We start from the raw sequence: 17,008 nt of genomic DNA on the forward strand, positions 1-17,008 counted from the left end.
TCCTCTTCTAATTCCACTAGGTCATAATGTATTGCAAATAATTATTGCCATCATTATGTACTTGTTAGGACACAAAAATATCAGCAGGACCAGAGGGCGGATCTGTAAGTGCTGGGGAACCAGCATGTCTGTGATGGATCAGGTTTAACCTCAGGCATGGCTGGGATTTGTAGTCTGCAGGCAGCATGTGACTGTGAGCAGCCTCTGACAAAGAGTCATGTGTCTGCCGGCATCTAAATAAAAAGAAGACTCGTTCATCAGTGGAGATGATGGGATTTAAGGTAAGAGTTAAATGAGGTTTGTTGAACAGGGACATCCTGAGTGGTCAGAGTGAAGAAAGGCTAACCTGGTGGGAAAAAGACTTGTGCTTTCTGACCAGACTGTTTCTTGAGCTTTTTTACCTGTCTTGAATCCTTTGCAGAAATGAATGAGCCCTTTAGAAGATGCTGGGGGAAATTTGCCTTTCTCTTGCCTGCCACCTTCAGACAGTTGATCGAAAAGGGTGTGAGGGTTGCATGATGCCTCCACAGGCAGTAGCCCCAGGAGTGCTGCACACACATGCTTATGTTGGCTCTGGCTGGTCCTGACTTTCCACGGGCGTGCAGTGCATCCGCTCAATTCCTCGGGCAATCAGATAGTCTTACAGGAGATCTGCCTGTTCATGTGCATGCACCACTAATCTCATTAAACTGCTGGCTCTGTAACTGCTTAATAACAGGGTTTCACCCTTTCCCGTTGACCCATAATGGCGGGCACAAGCAGCCAACAATTAACCCACGGCTGCATGCCCAGCCACCTCAGAGACTGCTCTCTTAAAGAAAGGGATGAGAGACGGGAACCTGCACTGTGACACCCCGGCACACACAGGCACAAAGCAGAGGTTGTGCTGAAGACAGGGGGAAGGTGGGCACAGGCTCTATGCCAGGTGCCGGGGGGGCAGAATCAGGGCCGAGCACAGGCTCACTGCCTGCAGCCCACTCGTGCCTCCCACACCTCTGAGGGGGCACACAGCACCGGGAACCACGCTGGGGTGCCCGGGGGCTCGGTGGGCGGCCCAGACCCCAGTGCGAGCAGCAGCGCGTTGTGCCCCCTCGCTGGGCCCAGCCCTGGGCCCGGGCGCTTGCAGCGGGCGGGCAAGAGGAGGGGCAGGACCAGAGACAGGCCCCGGGGTCGAGCCGCTGGGCAGGCCCCAGAGCACCCGGTGGTATTCCGACACCCCACCCGCGATAGGAGCGGCGGGCGGTCGCGGGGATGGCTAAATGCGTGGCGGCTGCGCCCCAAGGCCGTGCCGCCAGGTGCGGGGTGTCGGCCCCGCTCAGTCCCCGGGTAACGGCGCCTCCCGCCCGCCCCGGCCATCGATGCGCTCGGCAATCCCTCCCCCCGCCTCCTCCCCTGCCCTGCGGATGACATGTTGGACGTGCTCGGCGCTCGACTGGCTGCCCCTGGCCGCGGCCCCGGGCGGGTGTCCCTTGTCTCCCTCTCCAAGATGGCGGCCGCGGGCGGCGACGGCGCGGCGGGAAGCGGCGGGGCAGAGTGAGGCGGCCGCAGCGCCTCCCCGCTCTGCTGCTCGGCACCGGCGGGGCCCTGTCGCCACTGGGTGGCCCCGCCGCCGGGGCACGCTCAGGCCTGCAGGAGGGGCGGAGCCGCGGGTTTGGAGTGAGGCCGGAGCCCGCTCGGGTGAGAGGGCGCGCGGGCGGGAGCGGGGCGGCCGAGCCCGCTTTAAACGGGGACGGCGGGCGGCGGCGGGACCCGGGCCCTGAGGGTGCCGGTGCGCATGCGCGAGGCTGGGCCGCGGGGTGCACTGGGGGCGCGGGACGGCCCTGGGTCAGCGGAGGGGTCGCTGCTGCCGTTTTGTCCCCTCCGCCGCGCTGGAATTACCGGTGGGGCCCGCTCGGCCCCCCCCAGGTCGCTGGAAATGAGACGAGGGAGCCCGTCTCTCTGCTTTCATCTACCGTGGGCTGTGGGGTGTGCAGCCTCCCGTGAGGGACCGGGGAGTGCGGGGGTCCCCGTGGAGGCCGGGGGAGCCGCGGAAGAGCAGCGGTCGGGCTTGGTCCGGCAAGGACCAAGTGTGTGCGTTACAGGACGGGAGTGTGAAGAGAGAGCTCCTCACTGAACCTGTGTGATCACTGCTGAAACCGAAGAATTTGAAGCAGGGGAGCCTAATTAGGATTTGTAGGATGAGACTACTTAAGAATATGTTTTGTGTTTGCAGGATTAGAGGTCTAGGTTGTAAGCCCCTTTGGGCATTATCTACCAACCTATGTATCTGCCAAGTACATAAAATTTAAAAAGACACTAAAAGTCATTCATGTAGCTATAAAGAAATCTTAGTTTCTCCAGGTTGTCTGTTCATCAATGACTGTCTAAAGCTTCGTTTTGCTAAGCAGTGTATCGATTAGGCCCTTTTTCTCTTGAGCACAGTGCTTTAATATCATGTGTGTTTCCACTGAAGTCCATCTGACAACTGAATATTATGAAATGTTGACAGGATCTGGTTCAAGATTCAGCCCACAAGTGGCAAGATGCTCTTTTTTTATTGCAAAGTGCAGTGCTCTAGTGTGTATGCATATGCAGTGCTCCTGTATGTATACACAGATTTTGCCTACAAATTCATGTGCTTGCTACTAACCATGTATAGTGGTCAGAATACCAACTTAAAACATTTTGTGGTGGTTTCCCAAAACTGAAAGTAATAACATGGATTCCTGTTAATTTAAACAGAAACATCTATGTACCTGCAAGCTTGACTTAGTTGAGACTTTGTTATTTCTCTTAAGTAACCACTATAGGATGAATATGTTGCACATTCTCAGCATCAGCCAATTATTAATAAAATTGGGGTATGTGAAAGGATGTACAAGCACAAGCTCCCTGCTCTCGAGGTATTCAAATGTAACTTCAGAGTGGCAAGATGACTGTGATGGTTACAGTGAACAAGCTGCATGGTCTTTGTGGTTGAATGCTTACACGTGTGCACATACAAACACACAAAATCACTAAGGTACATTTGGTTTCATGGGTTATGAGCAGTAGATCGATCTTTTCATGTTAAGCTGGTTGCTGACTGAAGAACAAAAGCTGTTTAATCTGAGAGAACCAGAGTGCAGCTATTCCGTAAGGGCACAGTCCTGCTATATGCCAGCAACTGTGGAACAGAACGACTCAGAGGAGGCCTGAAACCTGAGGGCTGGCAAGAGTTGGGGGGCTGCAGCAGGTCTAGTGAAAAGGAGTGCTTGCTTCTGTTCTCTCTCCCAGGCTGGCATTCAGAATGGCTGCAGTGGTAGTGTTGAGAAACACATCAGAAGGTTGCACACCTTCACTACAAAATGTGTGATCCTTTAGTTTTTAAAAAGATTTGAAATTATATTCTTTTGTAGTACAATTATTTCTGCCTGGTTCCTTCTTTTCTTTCACTTCATCTGAGATTCAAGGGTTTGAAGTCTCTTTTTAAACATCCCACTCTTTGCTACGGTGGCTCCTGACAAAAAGTGGCTTTGACACGAGTTTGGGTGCAGTTTTGTGTGTCATGAAAATCAAACCTAGCTGTCTTCTCACTCTTTTCTATTTTTGTAAATAAATTGCTTCAGCAATTTTGAGATTTTACAAGGAAAAGATGGTCTTTTAAATCATTAAAATAATGGAACAACTTCCATTTTAATGTAAAAAAAAATATTCTGTGAAGCCTGAAGAATGAGCATGAACCGACCAGAAGGTAGAGTCCTTTCCTTTCCCAATGTCCTCCAGAGAATCTTCACTTAGTTGAGAGGAAGTTTCCCATTTTGCATCATGGTTCTTCTTTATGGGAGGGTTATTTTCATTCTCTGTTTCTCAGACCTTTTCCTGTAGATGGGAACGGGGGAAAGAGCCCAGACGTGGCAACACATTCTCAGGCTCCTGCAGGACCACCATGGCTTATGATGACTCCAAGAAGAAAGAAGGTATGACTGCTTCATAATCTCAGAGGGAGTTGCCAAACAAAAAAAAAGAAAAGAGTACCCTCTGCAGCCCTTGCCAGGCCATGCAGTCAGAGTGGGAAGGGAAGCTAGGGTGCTGTGGAGCCCTTAAATTTAACCTGGCCAAGTTGCTGGAGGATCCCAAGCCCTTGACTTCCAGGTGTAAAGTACTGGGATTAGAACTTGAGAGAAATGGGTGGTATTTCCTAATGTAAGAATCTTGATTGGAAACACTGCCACTGCAGCCTTTCTTCTCCCTGCCAGGCCAATGGAATGGGAGACCAGGGATGAAGTTATGTTTAGTCACGGTAACATTTCTAGGTCCGGTTGTGTTTAGGAAGAAATAAATATACAAGGGTTAGAAATGAAATCTTAAGTGATTATGTTACAGTGTTAGAGAACTGAGCCCCTTCCCCGTGGTCAGACAGTACAGATTGTTATCTTTTATGCCCTTGTGCTTGTTGGGTTTTGTGTATCACTCTGTGCACACGTCTGCTGTTATCTTATTTTGTGCATAGTCTACATGTCTGTCATTTCTCAGTGGGGTATTTCATGTCTTCCTTTTTCCCATTTCATGTAAATCTTAGAGTTCCTAGAGAGTGACCGAAGTGTTGATGACGTGGGGCTGGCAACTGGCAGGATACAGCGAGAGAAAAAGCGCTCTTACAAGGATCTGCTGCAAGAGGAAGACGAGGTAGCAACTCAGGTCAGGAAGCCCTCAGAGAAAAGGTTGAAGATGTAAGGATATGTGTAAAGCTAGTGATTGAATAGGATGGATGGGTTTGTTGTTCTTTTTTTTTATATAGAAATGCATATAGAAGACAGCAAGAGCCACTGATTGTATTCTGTACTGTACAGTAACTTTCCTGGGGGAAAGGAGGGAGTCAGTCCCGGTTAGAACTGATTCTGATTTTTCTGGCCTCAGAAAATAGGGTAGTAGGATGCTGCCGTAGACTTGATGTAGAACCTTGCAAGTCATAAGATAGCATGAATTACTTTTTACACACATACACAAAGAAAAAGAAAATATTTTTTAGAATTTATGGTTGTATAAATAGCCAACAAAGGATGAATATCATGTTAACTGACGCACTGTTGTCTTCCTGATTCTGCAGACAGCCTGAAACGATAGCTCTTGAGAGGTATGAACTTACCCTATTCACCTCTTTGGGGCCTTAACTCTGAAATCACATAGTGGCAACTTAAGTTTCTTCAGAACTTTCCTCTTTGAGCTAAAATTTCTGCTGTTAGCTCAAAGCTGACTATCCTGTGATTATTTATTTTTTTTTAATATGGAAAAGAAGTTCTAGTTTAAAGTGAAAATTTTCTTCTGCCATGCAGATGGAATTCTGTAGAGGAGCTTCATTTTCAGACCATAAATTGGCCAAGAGACAAATAATAATTAGGTGACATAACATATTAAGGACAATTTTTTTGGCCCGTCATTTGAATTGTCACCTCTCTGTACCTTCTTTCACTTCTTTTATCTTTTTCAGCACATTAAACATGAACTGCTCACCTTCATTTTCAAGGCTTGACAGCCTATGCATGCTTAGTTATTTCTTAGCTTTATTAAGAGGTAGATGTTTGTCTTTTACCAACTCATCAGCTGATCTCCAAGTGCCGGCTTTCATTGCCCATTTCTTAACGCTTTCAAATGTGCTTTTTCAAGTTTTCTTGTGTGTTGCTCCTCTCACTTGGGGGGAGCTCCCTGTAGAGGTCTGTCTTTCAATTTTCTTACAGCCTTGTTGTGCTGCAATCCCTACAGAAAGCTTGATGACAGTTAGGTGCCTGATGTGTGGAAATCAGTCCTGACTAATACCATCTTTTGTGTTATCCCACCTATCTGTACCACACTTTTTGTCTCCTACCTTAAACCTACACTAGGGGCTTTTGGGGACAGATTATGTTCCCTTTGCTTGTTTTAGCACTTAAAATAATGATCCTGGTTCATACCTAGAGTTCCTTGATGTTACAGTAGTACAAATAACTCTTGATATCTCCTACAGATTACTATCTATATCAGTAGTTTATGCGAATCTTGTATTATTCCCCTCTTGTTTGTTAGCAACTTTTTTCTTCTTATTCCAGGACAGTGAGCTTCTTCCGGGGACAGAACCTCACAAAAAGAAGAGAAAGCACTCCTCCGATGAGTTCTGCTACAGAGGTAAGATAGTAATCAAGCAGGGGAAGGGGCTAACAGATCATGACTTTGATGAAAGGATACTGTTAAACCAGTGTCATCAAGCTTTGTGGTTAGCACTTTATGGGGGGAGAGACGTCAACCTGTCTTTGGACAAGTAATCAGAAACCTGACACTGATCAGCACCAGGCAGCAGAAGGCCAGAGACTGATATTTTCAGAGTCCAGTTTAACAAGTTGCCATTGCTGAGGGGAGAGATCTTCCACCCCCTCGTCATTGACAAGTTGTAGTTTTCTAATCCATGCCTTCCCTTTTGGCATTTGCATTTCTTTTTTCCCTATTACATTACAAACTGTAATTTTACTTGCAGATAGCAATTATTTCTCTGAATTTATAGAAATGGAGTGCATCAAGGTGAAAAATAAATGCTTTTGGGTTCCGCTTAAATATTGAAACATTATTCTCACAATTAGTAAACTGGCCAGAAAATGACAGTTCTGTTCATAAAAGCTTAACCGCTTTAAGATTTATTTCTGGCCCAATGAAAGAGAAAGCCAAGCTGAAATTTCATAAAATCTCTTTTCAGAATGAAAAAGCTTGTATTTTCAGTTCATTGGTCTCACCTTGGCTAAAAATGTCACAAAAAACTTCCACTTGAGATGTAATTTCAGGCTCAGTAAGTTACATTTTCATCAAAATATGTTATTTCACAGTAGAATTCAGAGTTTGACAAAACTTCAAGAGCTTTCCTACTCTGTTTTCTTGCCTTAAATGATTTGACCAGCTCAGGCGTTGCAGCTCCTGAATGATGTCAGTAAGGCTGTGCTGAGCTGGCTACAAGCTTCAGAGATCTTCTCTTTAATGCAGGTTGTAAATCTGTAATCCCATGTCTTACGGGATTCCCACTTTGCTTCTTTGGGCTAGTGTAATTCCAACTTTAAGGAAATCACCTTGATGTATATTTCTCTTGGTCTTTTTCAGGTGTTTCGCCTTTGGATCTACCATCAAAGAAGAAGAAAAAAGCAGTTTCTAGCCCATCCTCAGCTGATACAACCATGGATTTACTCAAGGCTATCACCTCACCTTTGGCCACAAGCTCAAAGTCTTCAAAGAAGATGTCTGAAAAATCATCTCATTCTTCCTCTGGCCATTCCGAAAGCAAAAAGGAGCACCACAAGAAGAAGCTGAGCAGTGGGGAGCACTCGGTGGATGATGGCAGCTTCCACAAATCTAAAAAAATGAAACCTCTCTACGTGAACACAGAGACGCTTACTCTTCGTGAACCTGATGGCTTGAAGATGAAGCTCATACTTTCACCGAAAGAGAAAAGTAGTGCAGCAGAGGATGATTCTTTCTCCTACTCTTCAGCACCAGCAGCTGCAAAGAAATCTTCAAAGAAATCAGCTCGAGATGAGCAAGGCTCATTCCTGCTGGGTCATGATCTGCAGAGCTTCCTGAAGTCATCCCGGAAGAAGCACAAACAACCTCCAGACTCACATCCGCCTTCTGAAAGTTTTGGTGCTGACACCTCCCTCTTTTCAGAGGGCCATGGGAGCGAGTATGAGATTTCAGGTGCGGAGGCACCGCCAGAATCAGGTTCCTCTTCTGGTGGGGAGTTGGAGGCTGGAGAGCTAGTGATAGATGACTCCTACCGGGAAATCAAGAAGAAAAAGAAGTCCAAAAAAAGTAAGAAAAAAAAAGACAAGGAGAAACACAGAGAGAAGAAGCACTCTAAGTCTAAAAAGAGTTCTGGGCACACTCCTGTGACAGCAGAAGTAACAGTGTCACCACCACCTCCTCCCAGTACTGCCTATGTCCTTCCTCCAGCTCCTCCTGCTGTTTTTCACTCAGATGGTCAAAGTGAGAAGAGGAGGAAAAAGGAAGACAAGGAGAAGGACAAAGCTGAGAAATGGGAAAAGGAAAGAGAAAAGGAAAAGGAAAGAGAAAAGGAAAGAGAAAGAGAAAAGGAAAAGGAAAGAGAAAGAGAAAAGGAAAAGGAAAAGGAAAGAGAAAAGGAAAAGGAAAAAGAAAGAGAAAAAGAAAAGGAAAAGGAAAGAGAAAAGGAAAAGGAAAGAGAAAGAGAAAAGGAAAGAGAAAAGGAAAAGGAAAGAGAAAAGGAAAGAGAAAGAGAAAAAGTAAGGAAAAATTGGTGGGAAAATAGAAATTGGGTGATGGGTAATGGTCAATTAGGCACTCCATTGCTAAGGCATGTTAAATTGAAACAGAAAGATAACTTAATACCAGGATCGATGGCTTCACTGAAGCATGTTTGGAAAATGTGTCAGCCACTGTGATTTCTGTTTGTAGCAAAAGGAATATATATCATTCTGGTTTTGTGGCACAGGCAATCTTTAACTGATAGAGGTTCTTTGAAAAGATTATACTTAAATTGCTTGGTACAGGTTATGTACCAAGCACAACTGCATCATTTTCTAAGGTAACCAGTTCTAGCTATGGCCAGGCAGACTTTTGGACTAGTGACTTAGCCCATCATTCCAGCTCCGGTAAAAAGCAGTCAAGCTCTCACCTGAAAAGTGAAGTGATTTGCTCATTTCAAATGGAATTCTAATTCTTATAGACTACCACATTCCCATTTTTGTCCTGTATTCATAAATTCAGTTTTCCGTGGTTGGTGTATATAACCATGAGTAGGAGAAATTGTTACTAGCATATGAATGAGTTTACAGGTGAAATAACTGTAGCTGTGTAAGTATATAAGTGGGGAAAAGCAATTTCTGTATGTTCAGATAAACCAGAATGTCTCTGTGTCAGGAAATGGGCAGATGTAGCCCAAATTTGGTAAGCTGTTATTGAGTAAGTTTTCTCTGATCGTAGCTCGGCAACTGCCTGTGCCTCTGCTGTCAATGTACTTATACTGTCTATTTTCCTGCCAATTTGAAGTGTTTTGTAAGGATGCAGGGAACAGAACAAAACATTATGATGAGGACTAAATTGTTTTGACAGATCTATAATAGGTACTGCCAATGGCATGATAGATATTTTTTGATTATTTTAAGTTTTAAAACTGAAATATATTAACAGAGTTGCATGTTGATCCTGGATTTAGGTTGAATGAATTAAATGTATTGATAGTGTTGTTGCAAGATAAGCCTTATACTAAGACTGGTTCTGGCTGGTTCATGTGCTTTCACAGACACTAAGTTCAGCCAGAACATGTAAAACACTGGGGTTTTAGGTTCCTGATCTAAGCACCACATCTTCAATAAATGTCAAATTCGTATTACATTCAAGTAGGTCTTATCATAATTAAAAATCTTTGTTTTCTTTTCTTCTTCTGCCTAGCCAAAGAAGAAAAACATGTCTGCCTATCAAGTGTTCTGTAAGGAATATCGTACAACTATTGTGTCTGAGCACCCTGGAATAGGTGAGAGAATAGTCTGTCCTTCTCTTCTCTTGATAATACACTAGTTGGATTAATTAGCAGAACATACCGTTTCTGTTTCATACCAACAGAATGCAAAGAAAGTGCCAATTTTATTTGTAAGAGGTTGCAAAGGGGACAGCAGTGTATTCCATTATTTAATTTAATTATATTTTAAACAAGCTGTGAATCTGGATAAAGAAATTGTTAGCTCTTTCTTTCTTTACTTAGTTACCTTTATTGTGTCACTTTCCTGTATGTACATGTGTGACTAAATTTCCAGGATCGGCTTTTTTTCATTTTAAACAGTAATGGGAATGCATGCTGGCAATCATTTTCAGGACAGTGTGGAGAGTTCCAGTTGTGGAATGGGTTGCTTCCTAAATGTGTATGCATAGGGCAGTAAATTTCCCATGTTCTCTGCTTGATTTTATGATTTCATTTGTTTTAAACATTTTTCTTCTTTCCTTCTGCCAGATTTTGGAGAGCTAAGTAAAAAACTGGCAGAAGTGTGGAAGCAGCTACCTGAGAAGGATAAACTGGTGAGTGTGTGTGAGATGCTTTTGTAAAATTATTTCTATAAACCCAGTGCTTAGGTCAGAATGTGCTGGCAGGATTGCCACCCTACCTTGAAAAATGCTACCTATGCCCCCAAAGTATGTAAAGGCGGAAAGTACAGAAACCTTGCCCTTGCCATCATAAAAGCATCCATTTTCTTCTCATGGTATTGCTTCAGCAGTTAGCTGCATAATATCATTCTGCCTCCAGGTCCTGGCATCAGGTAACAGAATTACCTAATGTTATGAATCTCTCTTTTCATACCATGGTAACTGTAGATCTGGAAACAGAAAGCTCAGTATCTCCAACACAAGCAGAATAAAGCAGAGGCCACCACTGTGAAGAGAAAGGCATCATCTTCAGATGGTGCACCAAAAATAAAAGGTAATTGTTGCACTTTGTTTGCCCTGGTCTTTTTCTTGGACAGGAAAAGGTAGCATTGCCTGTGGAATAAAGAACAAGGGTCCTTTCCTGCTTCACACCTTTCTCACAAGGCTGGAAATTTAAATCATATTACTCAAAAACAATTTTTCTGTGAGAGCAAGAATGACATCAGATTTTTTCAAAAAGGTATTAGATTCCAAAAAGTATTGGTATTAGCAGCTAAGGGATTGAAATGTAAAAGAAGAAGAGGCAGCAGGGAAGTTCTAGTGGGATTAGTCTGCTGCTAGAGGAAAAAGGGCTAGTTTTGGCTTGGCATCTCTGTTTATCAAATCTCTCAAACCAAATCTCCCAAATTGCATTCAGCTGAGGTAGATGCTTTGGGCATGTAGAAGGAAAGTTTTGACTCCAAGGACCACAGGACCAGGTCCACAGAACTATTTAAGCATCTCATGCCTTTGAGATACGAACTTTACTAAGTAAATAAGCTTGTAAGTAAAAGAATGAAAAAAGAGAATATGGAATTTTAATGTATGCGTTTCCAGCTTCTCCAACAGGAGTGATTTCCCCTCATAAGAAATCCCCCACCAGCACTGTGGTGGTGTCTTCCTCACCAGCCAAAGCCCCCGAGACAGAACCTATCGATGTAGCTGCACATTTACAGTTACTGGGTGAATCTCTGAGCCTCATTGGACACAGACTGCAGGAAACAGAGGTGAGTCTGTAACTGGTGATGTCACAGTGATGTCATGCAATCTACACACGGGATTGGGGGGGACTATTATTTTATTTTACTAAAAAGTTTAACCAATGCTTTTCTGTTAGGAAGAGAAATTAGAGATGGCCTGTTTTGTTTCTTTGATGCATTGGGGTTTGTTTCAGTGAAATAAAAAGCCTAGTCTCTCAGTAAAAACAGTAGGCTTCAAAGAAACTCTAGGTTCTTGAAGGCGATTCTTAGTTCAGCAAACTCTTTTCTTACTATATGTTACATACTGTAAGTCTTACTATATATATACCTTAGATCTGGTACTTCCTTGCTATCTTTGCCAGTCTCTGATTCAGTTTCTGTTACTGTCTCAAGCCTTCGTAGAAAATCATCAAGCCTTTACCAAGGTGGTTTTTGCCTGTCCCAGTGTTTTCTAGCAGTGTCGTGTTGCCAGTGCTTTTGATAGGGGCTACTATTGTTTCAAGTTACCTGGTAAGCTAGAAGATGTCATATTTTAAGGGTTTCCTAGTGTTAAATGATAGTGATTCTATGCATGCACACACAGACATGCAATTTCAGAACTCAGCTTAGCCTGTAAGGAGAACACATATTTGGCTCAAATAGTATCATTGAATTTTATGGCTAGCGTGGTCATCTCATCCCACTACACTTGCTTGTTTTATCAGCAGTAAAATAAATGTTCTTGAATTTTGTTTCTGGCATGACCAATTGAGGTCATTCTTCAGAAGAACAACTGGAGTAAAATCTCCCCCTTTACAGAAATGCACACAAACAAATTCCATTTCCTGAAAGTATATCAATGTCTAAAAATTTGTTACAGACTGAGCATTTCTTTAGACTTCAGTAATAAAACAACTATTGTCTTTAGGACTCTTGCAGTTAACAAAATAGATGGTGCAAAATGCCAAAGAAAGTACGTTACAAAAAAATTGTGGAATTAAGTGTTTTATGCAACTGGCAACTTTTTGACCTTTTCTGTGGTTCCCTACTTTTTTCCTACACTAGTATGTTGCCTACTGAATTCTTATATTTGTTGAGTCAGCAAGTCTCTCTGTGAAGCACATGGCATAGTTTTGTTACTGTGTAACAATGAAAATGGACTAGAAGAGCTCAAGAGTGAAAATACTGTATCTGCATGAGAATCAATACAGTTGTGAAAGAACCATTATTTCCACCACTCATCCCTATCCGATTTTTTCTTTCCTCACTTCCAGGGAATGGTGGCTGTTTCAGGAAGTCTGTCAGTACTTCTAGATTCAATCATCTGTGCTTTGGGCCCGTTAGCATGTCTGACCACGCAGTTACCTGAGTTGAATGGCTGCCCTAAACACGTTTTGGTGAGTTCCTTGTGGTTATTTTCATTCTAGCACTGTTAATTTCAGTAGAGTCCAGCAAGAATTTTTTGATGAATCAGTCTGATGATGTGATTGTAATTCCAGTGCAATATGAAAATTGTCTTGGTCATAGGCTTTTAAGGAGGCATATTTCTTGAAATTCATTCAGATGTTAGTGTTATACAATATTGTACAACTTTTTTCTTCCATTGGCAACTGAACTAGTATTTATAGCACTGATCGCAGTGTGTGTAGGTCCTGTTTTAGTGACTGAATCAATCTGAATCAAACAGAAGTGCCTATACACATAACCTGTATTTCTGAAAGTTCTAATTTTCCCTAAAAATAAAAGCACCTTCTAGCTGCCCTATATCACACAATCTGTTTTTCCTTTAGTAGCATAAAAAGTAACATGTGTCTCAGGATTCCTAATGTGATTGAGTAGGGCCTTCTACATGTGGCTGTAACCTTCTTCAATGAAAGAAAAATAGTCTCTGTTTTCAGGAACTGCATAACTACAGGTTCTTTCCCACTTTAAACTATACTTAAAATTGATTTAGCAACAGCTTGTGGCATCCAGGTAGCATGATGTGGACATAGATTAAGATGACAGCAGTGTAAAAGATATCAGGAGTTATACCTCCAACAGGAGACATGAATAAAGCAACAGACAGGAGCAGAAATGAAAAATAAATATATAGTCCACAAAAATTAAGATATGTAAACCAAATCTGGCAGAGAGAACAACAAAAATGTCATGTTATAATGGGGCAGCCCAAACACTGATTCATTCTGAGAACGGACTATTAACAACAACAACAACAAAAAAGTCACAGCTATGAGCTCCCACAAAGTGGTTGCCTGCACAAAAGCTGAGTCAGCGGGGTGTTCCCATTCTAAACCATGGAAAAACATCCTATGCTTTTTTTCCTTCTGGCTTGCCAAGTGCATTCAGAGCAGTGACACCACATGACTAATGGTATGTACGTGGGAAACTTGATCAACTTATTGTTATAAGGGGCAGTGGAGCCTTAGGTGGATTAAGGCACTTACCCTTCACTTCTGAAAACTAGTGTTCAGGCTTGATAAAAAATAAATTGTTCTGATTTTTTCCATCAGTTACATAATGACAGTGGTGTTTTAAGATACGGATAAAATTTTCAGTGGTCATGTTGCATGTAGAATGCAATTTATCTTTTCAGTCAGTAGGTGGCATTGTTACATTCTAAAATCCCCACTTCTGCAGCTGCAGCTCCTCCGGCTTCAGCAATTAAAAGGTGGTTTTCCTAAGGCTTTCAGCCATCCAGCCACAGGCTTAAGCTTACTGGAATACTGTATTTGAAGAACATACAGATAATATGCTGCTGAGTCTTATTTTCTGATGTGCACAAGAAGGACTCTTACTCTCAGAATTCTGTTACATTTTGCAAGGAAAACTGGAGGGCACTTCTTTTTCCCATCTGACTCCCTATTAGTGGATGTGTTTAAGGGGTTTTCTCTTTATTTTTACACTACAGAATTTCATCAAGGACTTGTGAGTGTAAAGTCAACTAATATATTTTTTATATGCTACAACTTTGATCAATTTGCTCAAGTCCTTGATCACTACTCTTTCCTGTGGTTGATGTGATATGGTCAATGTGACTTGTTTCAAATTCAGAGGTAGAGTACGGGGTTTGTAAGGAGAAGGTCACTTGAGGAAAGCTTCAAGCATTTTCATTGTTTCCAGGTGCTTACAAGTACTGAGGCTACCTTTATGTTTAGTTCACTTACATTTCCAAAAAAGTGAAAATAAGCCTAGCAATGGTGGGGGTGACTAGGCAGACTTGGTTGTCTTATCGTATGATAACTTGTAAGACAAGTGAACACGCTTAGTGCCCTCGTCTGTGTCATTTTTTAAGGATTTTGAGTCATTACCTGACACTAAAAAATACTGAATTTCTTTTCCCAGTCAAACACACTAGACAACATCGCCTACATCATGCCTGGACTTTGATGGGAAAGGATCCTGGGATGTACTCAGCCTCTGCGTAACTGACTTGTGTACATACGCACTACACCGGCACTCCCAAAGGGCTCCGTGTGTAGGGTTTTAAAGTTTTATATCTGTATAGTATATACATAGGATTGTAACTATTTGACTTCTATTTTATGAAAAGTTGTGAAGTTAAGCTGAGAAAACCCTTTTGTGTTGGTGCGTGAAATGTCCTCCAATCTGAAAGTATTTTGTATGAAGAATTCAGAAAGCTTTTGAGATTCTCGCCTTAAATTCCGATCCTTTAGTGGGGGAAGCAGCCAGAGAATGGATTTCCTGACATAAAGAAAAAAAATACCACCATGAGAGGGGTCATTGAAAGAGGTGGCCAGAGAGGTTGTTGTCTCTCCATCCTTGGTGATACTCAAAAATGGAATGAGCAGCCTGCTCTAGTTCAACTTGCTTTAAGCAGGAGGATGGACCAAATGACCTCCTGATACCCCTTCCAATCTAAAGTGTTCTGATACTCTATGAGCGTGTATAGGTAGAGTTGATAATATATTTTGGACCAAGGAATAGAATTGAACTCTTCACCAGCCCAGTATGTAACTCTTTTTTTGGTTTAAAATGTACTGCTTGAGGGGGTAGCTGGATAGCTGCTCAAAGTTACAGAGCTCTTTGCCTCTTGGTCACTTCTTCCAACCCTAATCCGCCCCTCTTCAGTCAGTGTAATTGAAAGTTGTCAGCATCAGCTGGCTGGTCTGGTAGTTGGCATTTGAAGTAACATAGGAGATGACAATGAATTTAATCTTTTCTTATGGACTTGCACCTAAGTTGTCATTAGCATGATATATCAACCAACTGCATTGACTTGAGAGAATCAAGCTGCTGAATTTTGCAGAGCAGGGTCGGGCTGCTTTGATGGAGAGGAGCATGGAAGCAGATAGGAAAAACTGGGATTGCTTCTGCCCATCTTGCACCAATTTTGTGAACAGCCAACTTTGGTTTCTGAGATCGCTCATCCCCCATGCTTTTCACCAGCAGTATTGAAAGAGCCATGGTGCTGCTGTGAGGCTGTGACTAATGACCAGTTGGAAGCAGTTAGGGGTGAGTAAGGCACACGTGGATTGGTGGGACCGATTCCCTTTCCTTCCAGCCACATACTTGGTGTTTGGTTTTCAGCTCCTCTGAAAGAGGAGCCGCAGGAGAGCACTTGATTCTCATATAGGCTTTTGTGTGTCTGTATGTATGTGTATGTGGTGTTCATATCATATGTATTTAACTTTTACCAGTATCTGTAATGGATTTTAATTTATCCTGTATATTTCTGTGTGTGTATATATATATATACATAATTTAAAAGCGAAAATCTCTCCCTCCACCAACAGTGTGTGGAAAATATGAATCAAGTTTGCCTCACCCCACTTCCTGCAGGCATCAGCTATATGTGCAGTAGTAAGCATTGGCATTGTTATGGGGAAACACCAGGAAGATTTTAAGTGTTTGTAGAAACAGGCTTCCTTGTGAAGGCAGGTAGAACAACTGGAATATAATTTGACTCTAGCCTTTCCAGCCTTATAACATAAAAGTTTTAAAATAGCAGAAGAGCACTTTTATACTTCCAGTCTGACGTCTAGCTTCTGGTTTTGAGGACGGTTGCAAGTGAGGTGCCCCTCACATTTAAATTAAATCCTCGGGTGTGCAGCAGGAGGGTTTTTCTCCCCGTTCCTCTTTGCCGTGCATTCCCTCGCTGTGCCTCTACAAGGTAGTCTGTCTCTTCCAGAGCTTTTCTCGGTGCATCGTTTGGTTTTCTCAGTCAGTGCAGGAGGCAGAAGGTTCTCAGACCACCGTGCAAGTCCTCAACTCCAGCCTCAGCCCAGAGCATACGTGTTTTAACAATATGTGGCAAATCCCAGTGAGCCTGGAATTGGGAAGGGCCAAGGAGGGCGACAGTCCGGGCCCACGTGGAATCCTGGCCCAGACTAAAGCACCTGCTGTTGGGAGCGGCACAAAATCACTGGCTCTTTCCAGCCCTTTGCAGTCGGGAGCGTCCTGGTGAAGGGGAAGGTCCGCTCTCCAGGGAACAAGAAGGGGATCAGCTTTAGCTTCGTGCTCCGTACAATGGAGAACTCTTGAAGAGTTTAACAAACACACGCAACCCTGGTGTATTGTATTTTTATTTAAAAATTTGTATACTTTGTATAATCTGTATCTTGTGGTATTTGGTACTAGAGGGAAAACTTTGGCAAGTCTTAGCAGTTTTTGTATTTTTGTTATTTCCGTGGTGTTTGATCCAGATGACAGTGACATGAAAAAACCGTTTTTTGTACTGTACTTACAATATAATCTTCATTTATTTTTTTTTTAAACATTTGGAGTATTGTCCTTCATTCCCGGCGCGCGCTGTGCTTTCCGCAGCACCCGTTACTGCCGGGGTTTGGTGTTTCTCGGCAAAACGCGTCCAACCCTGCACTCGTTAAAACGCGCCTGGGTTTGCGGGCCAGCACCGCCCTCCCCTGCGCCGCCGCTCACCCGCTCCGCCGCCCCGACGGGAG

General features: G+C 43.1%; 1 protein-coding gene across 2 annotated transcripts; it reads left to right on the forward strand.

Moving 5' to 3' along the window:
* The first annotated feature begins 235 nt into the window (after positions 1-235).
* On the forward strand, positions 236-16,822 carry HMGXB4 (HMG box domain containing 4). 2 transcript variants are annotated; one of them, XM_014963677.1, is made up of 11 exons: positions 236-281; positions 3,833-3,938; positions 4,541-4,659; positions 6,045-6,120; positions 7,078-8,231; positions 9,400-9,481; positions 9,956-10,020; positions 10,315-10,420; positions 10,963-11,132; positions 12,359-12,481; positions 14,430-16,822. In XM_014963677.1, the coding sequence occupies exons 1-11, from the start codon at positions 267-269 to the stop codon at positions 14,472-14,474; spliced, it is 2,061 nt and encodes a 686-aa protein (XP_014819163.1). In that variant the 5' UTR covers positions 236-266; the 3' UTR covers positions 14,475-16,822. The 2 variants fall into 2 exon arrangements, with proteins under 2 accessions (XP_014819163.1, XP_014819164.1); XM_014963678.1 differs by lacking the exon at positions 236-281 and adding an exon at positions 1,488-1,677.
* Positions 16,823-17,008: the final 186 nt, after the last annotated feature.

Source organism: Calidris pugnax, unplaced genomic scaffold (genome assembly GCF_001431845.1).
Source record: "Calidris pugnax isolate Ruff unplaced genomic scaffold, ASM143184v1 scaffold44, whole genome shotgun sequence".
Taxonomy (NCBI): Eukaryota; Metazoa; Chordata; class Aves; order Charadriiformes; family Scolopacidae; genus Calidris; species Calidris pugnax.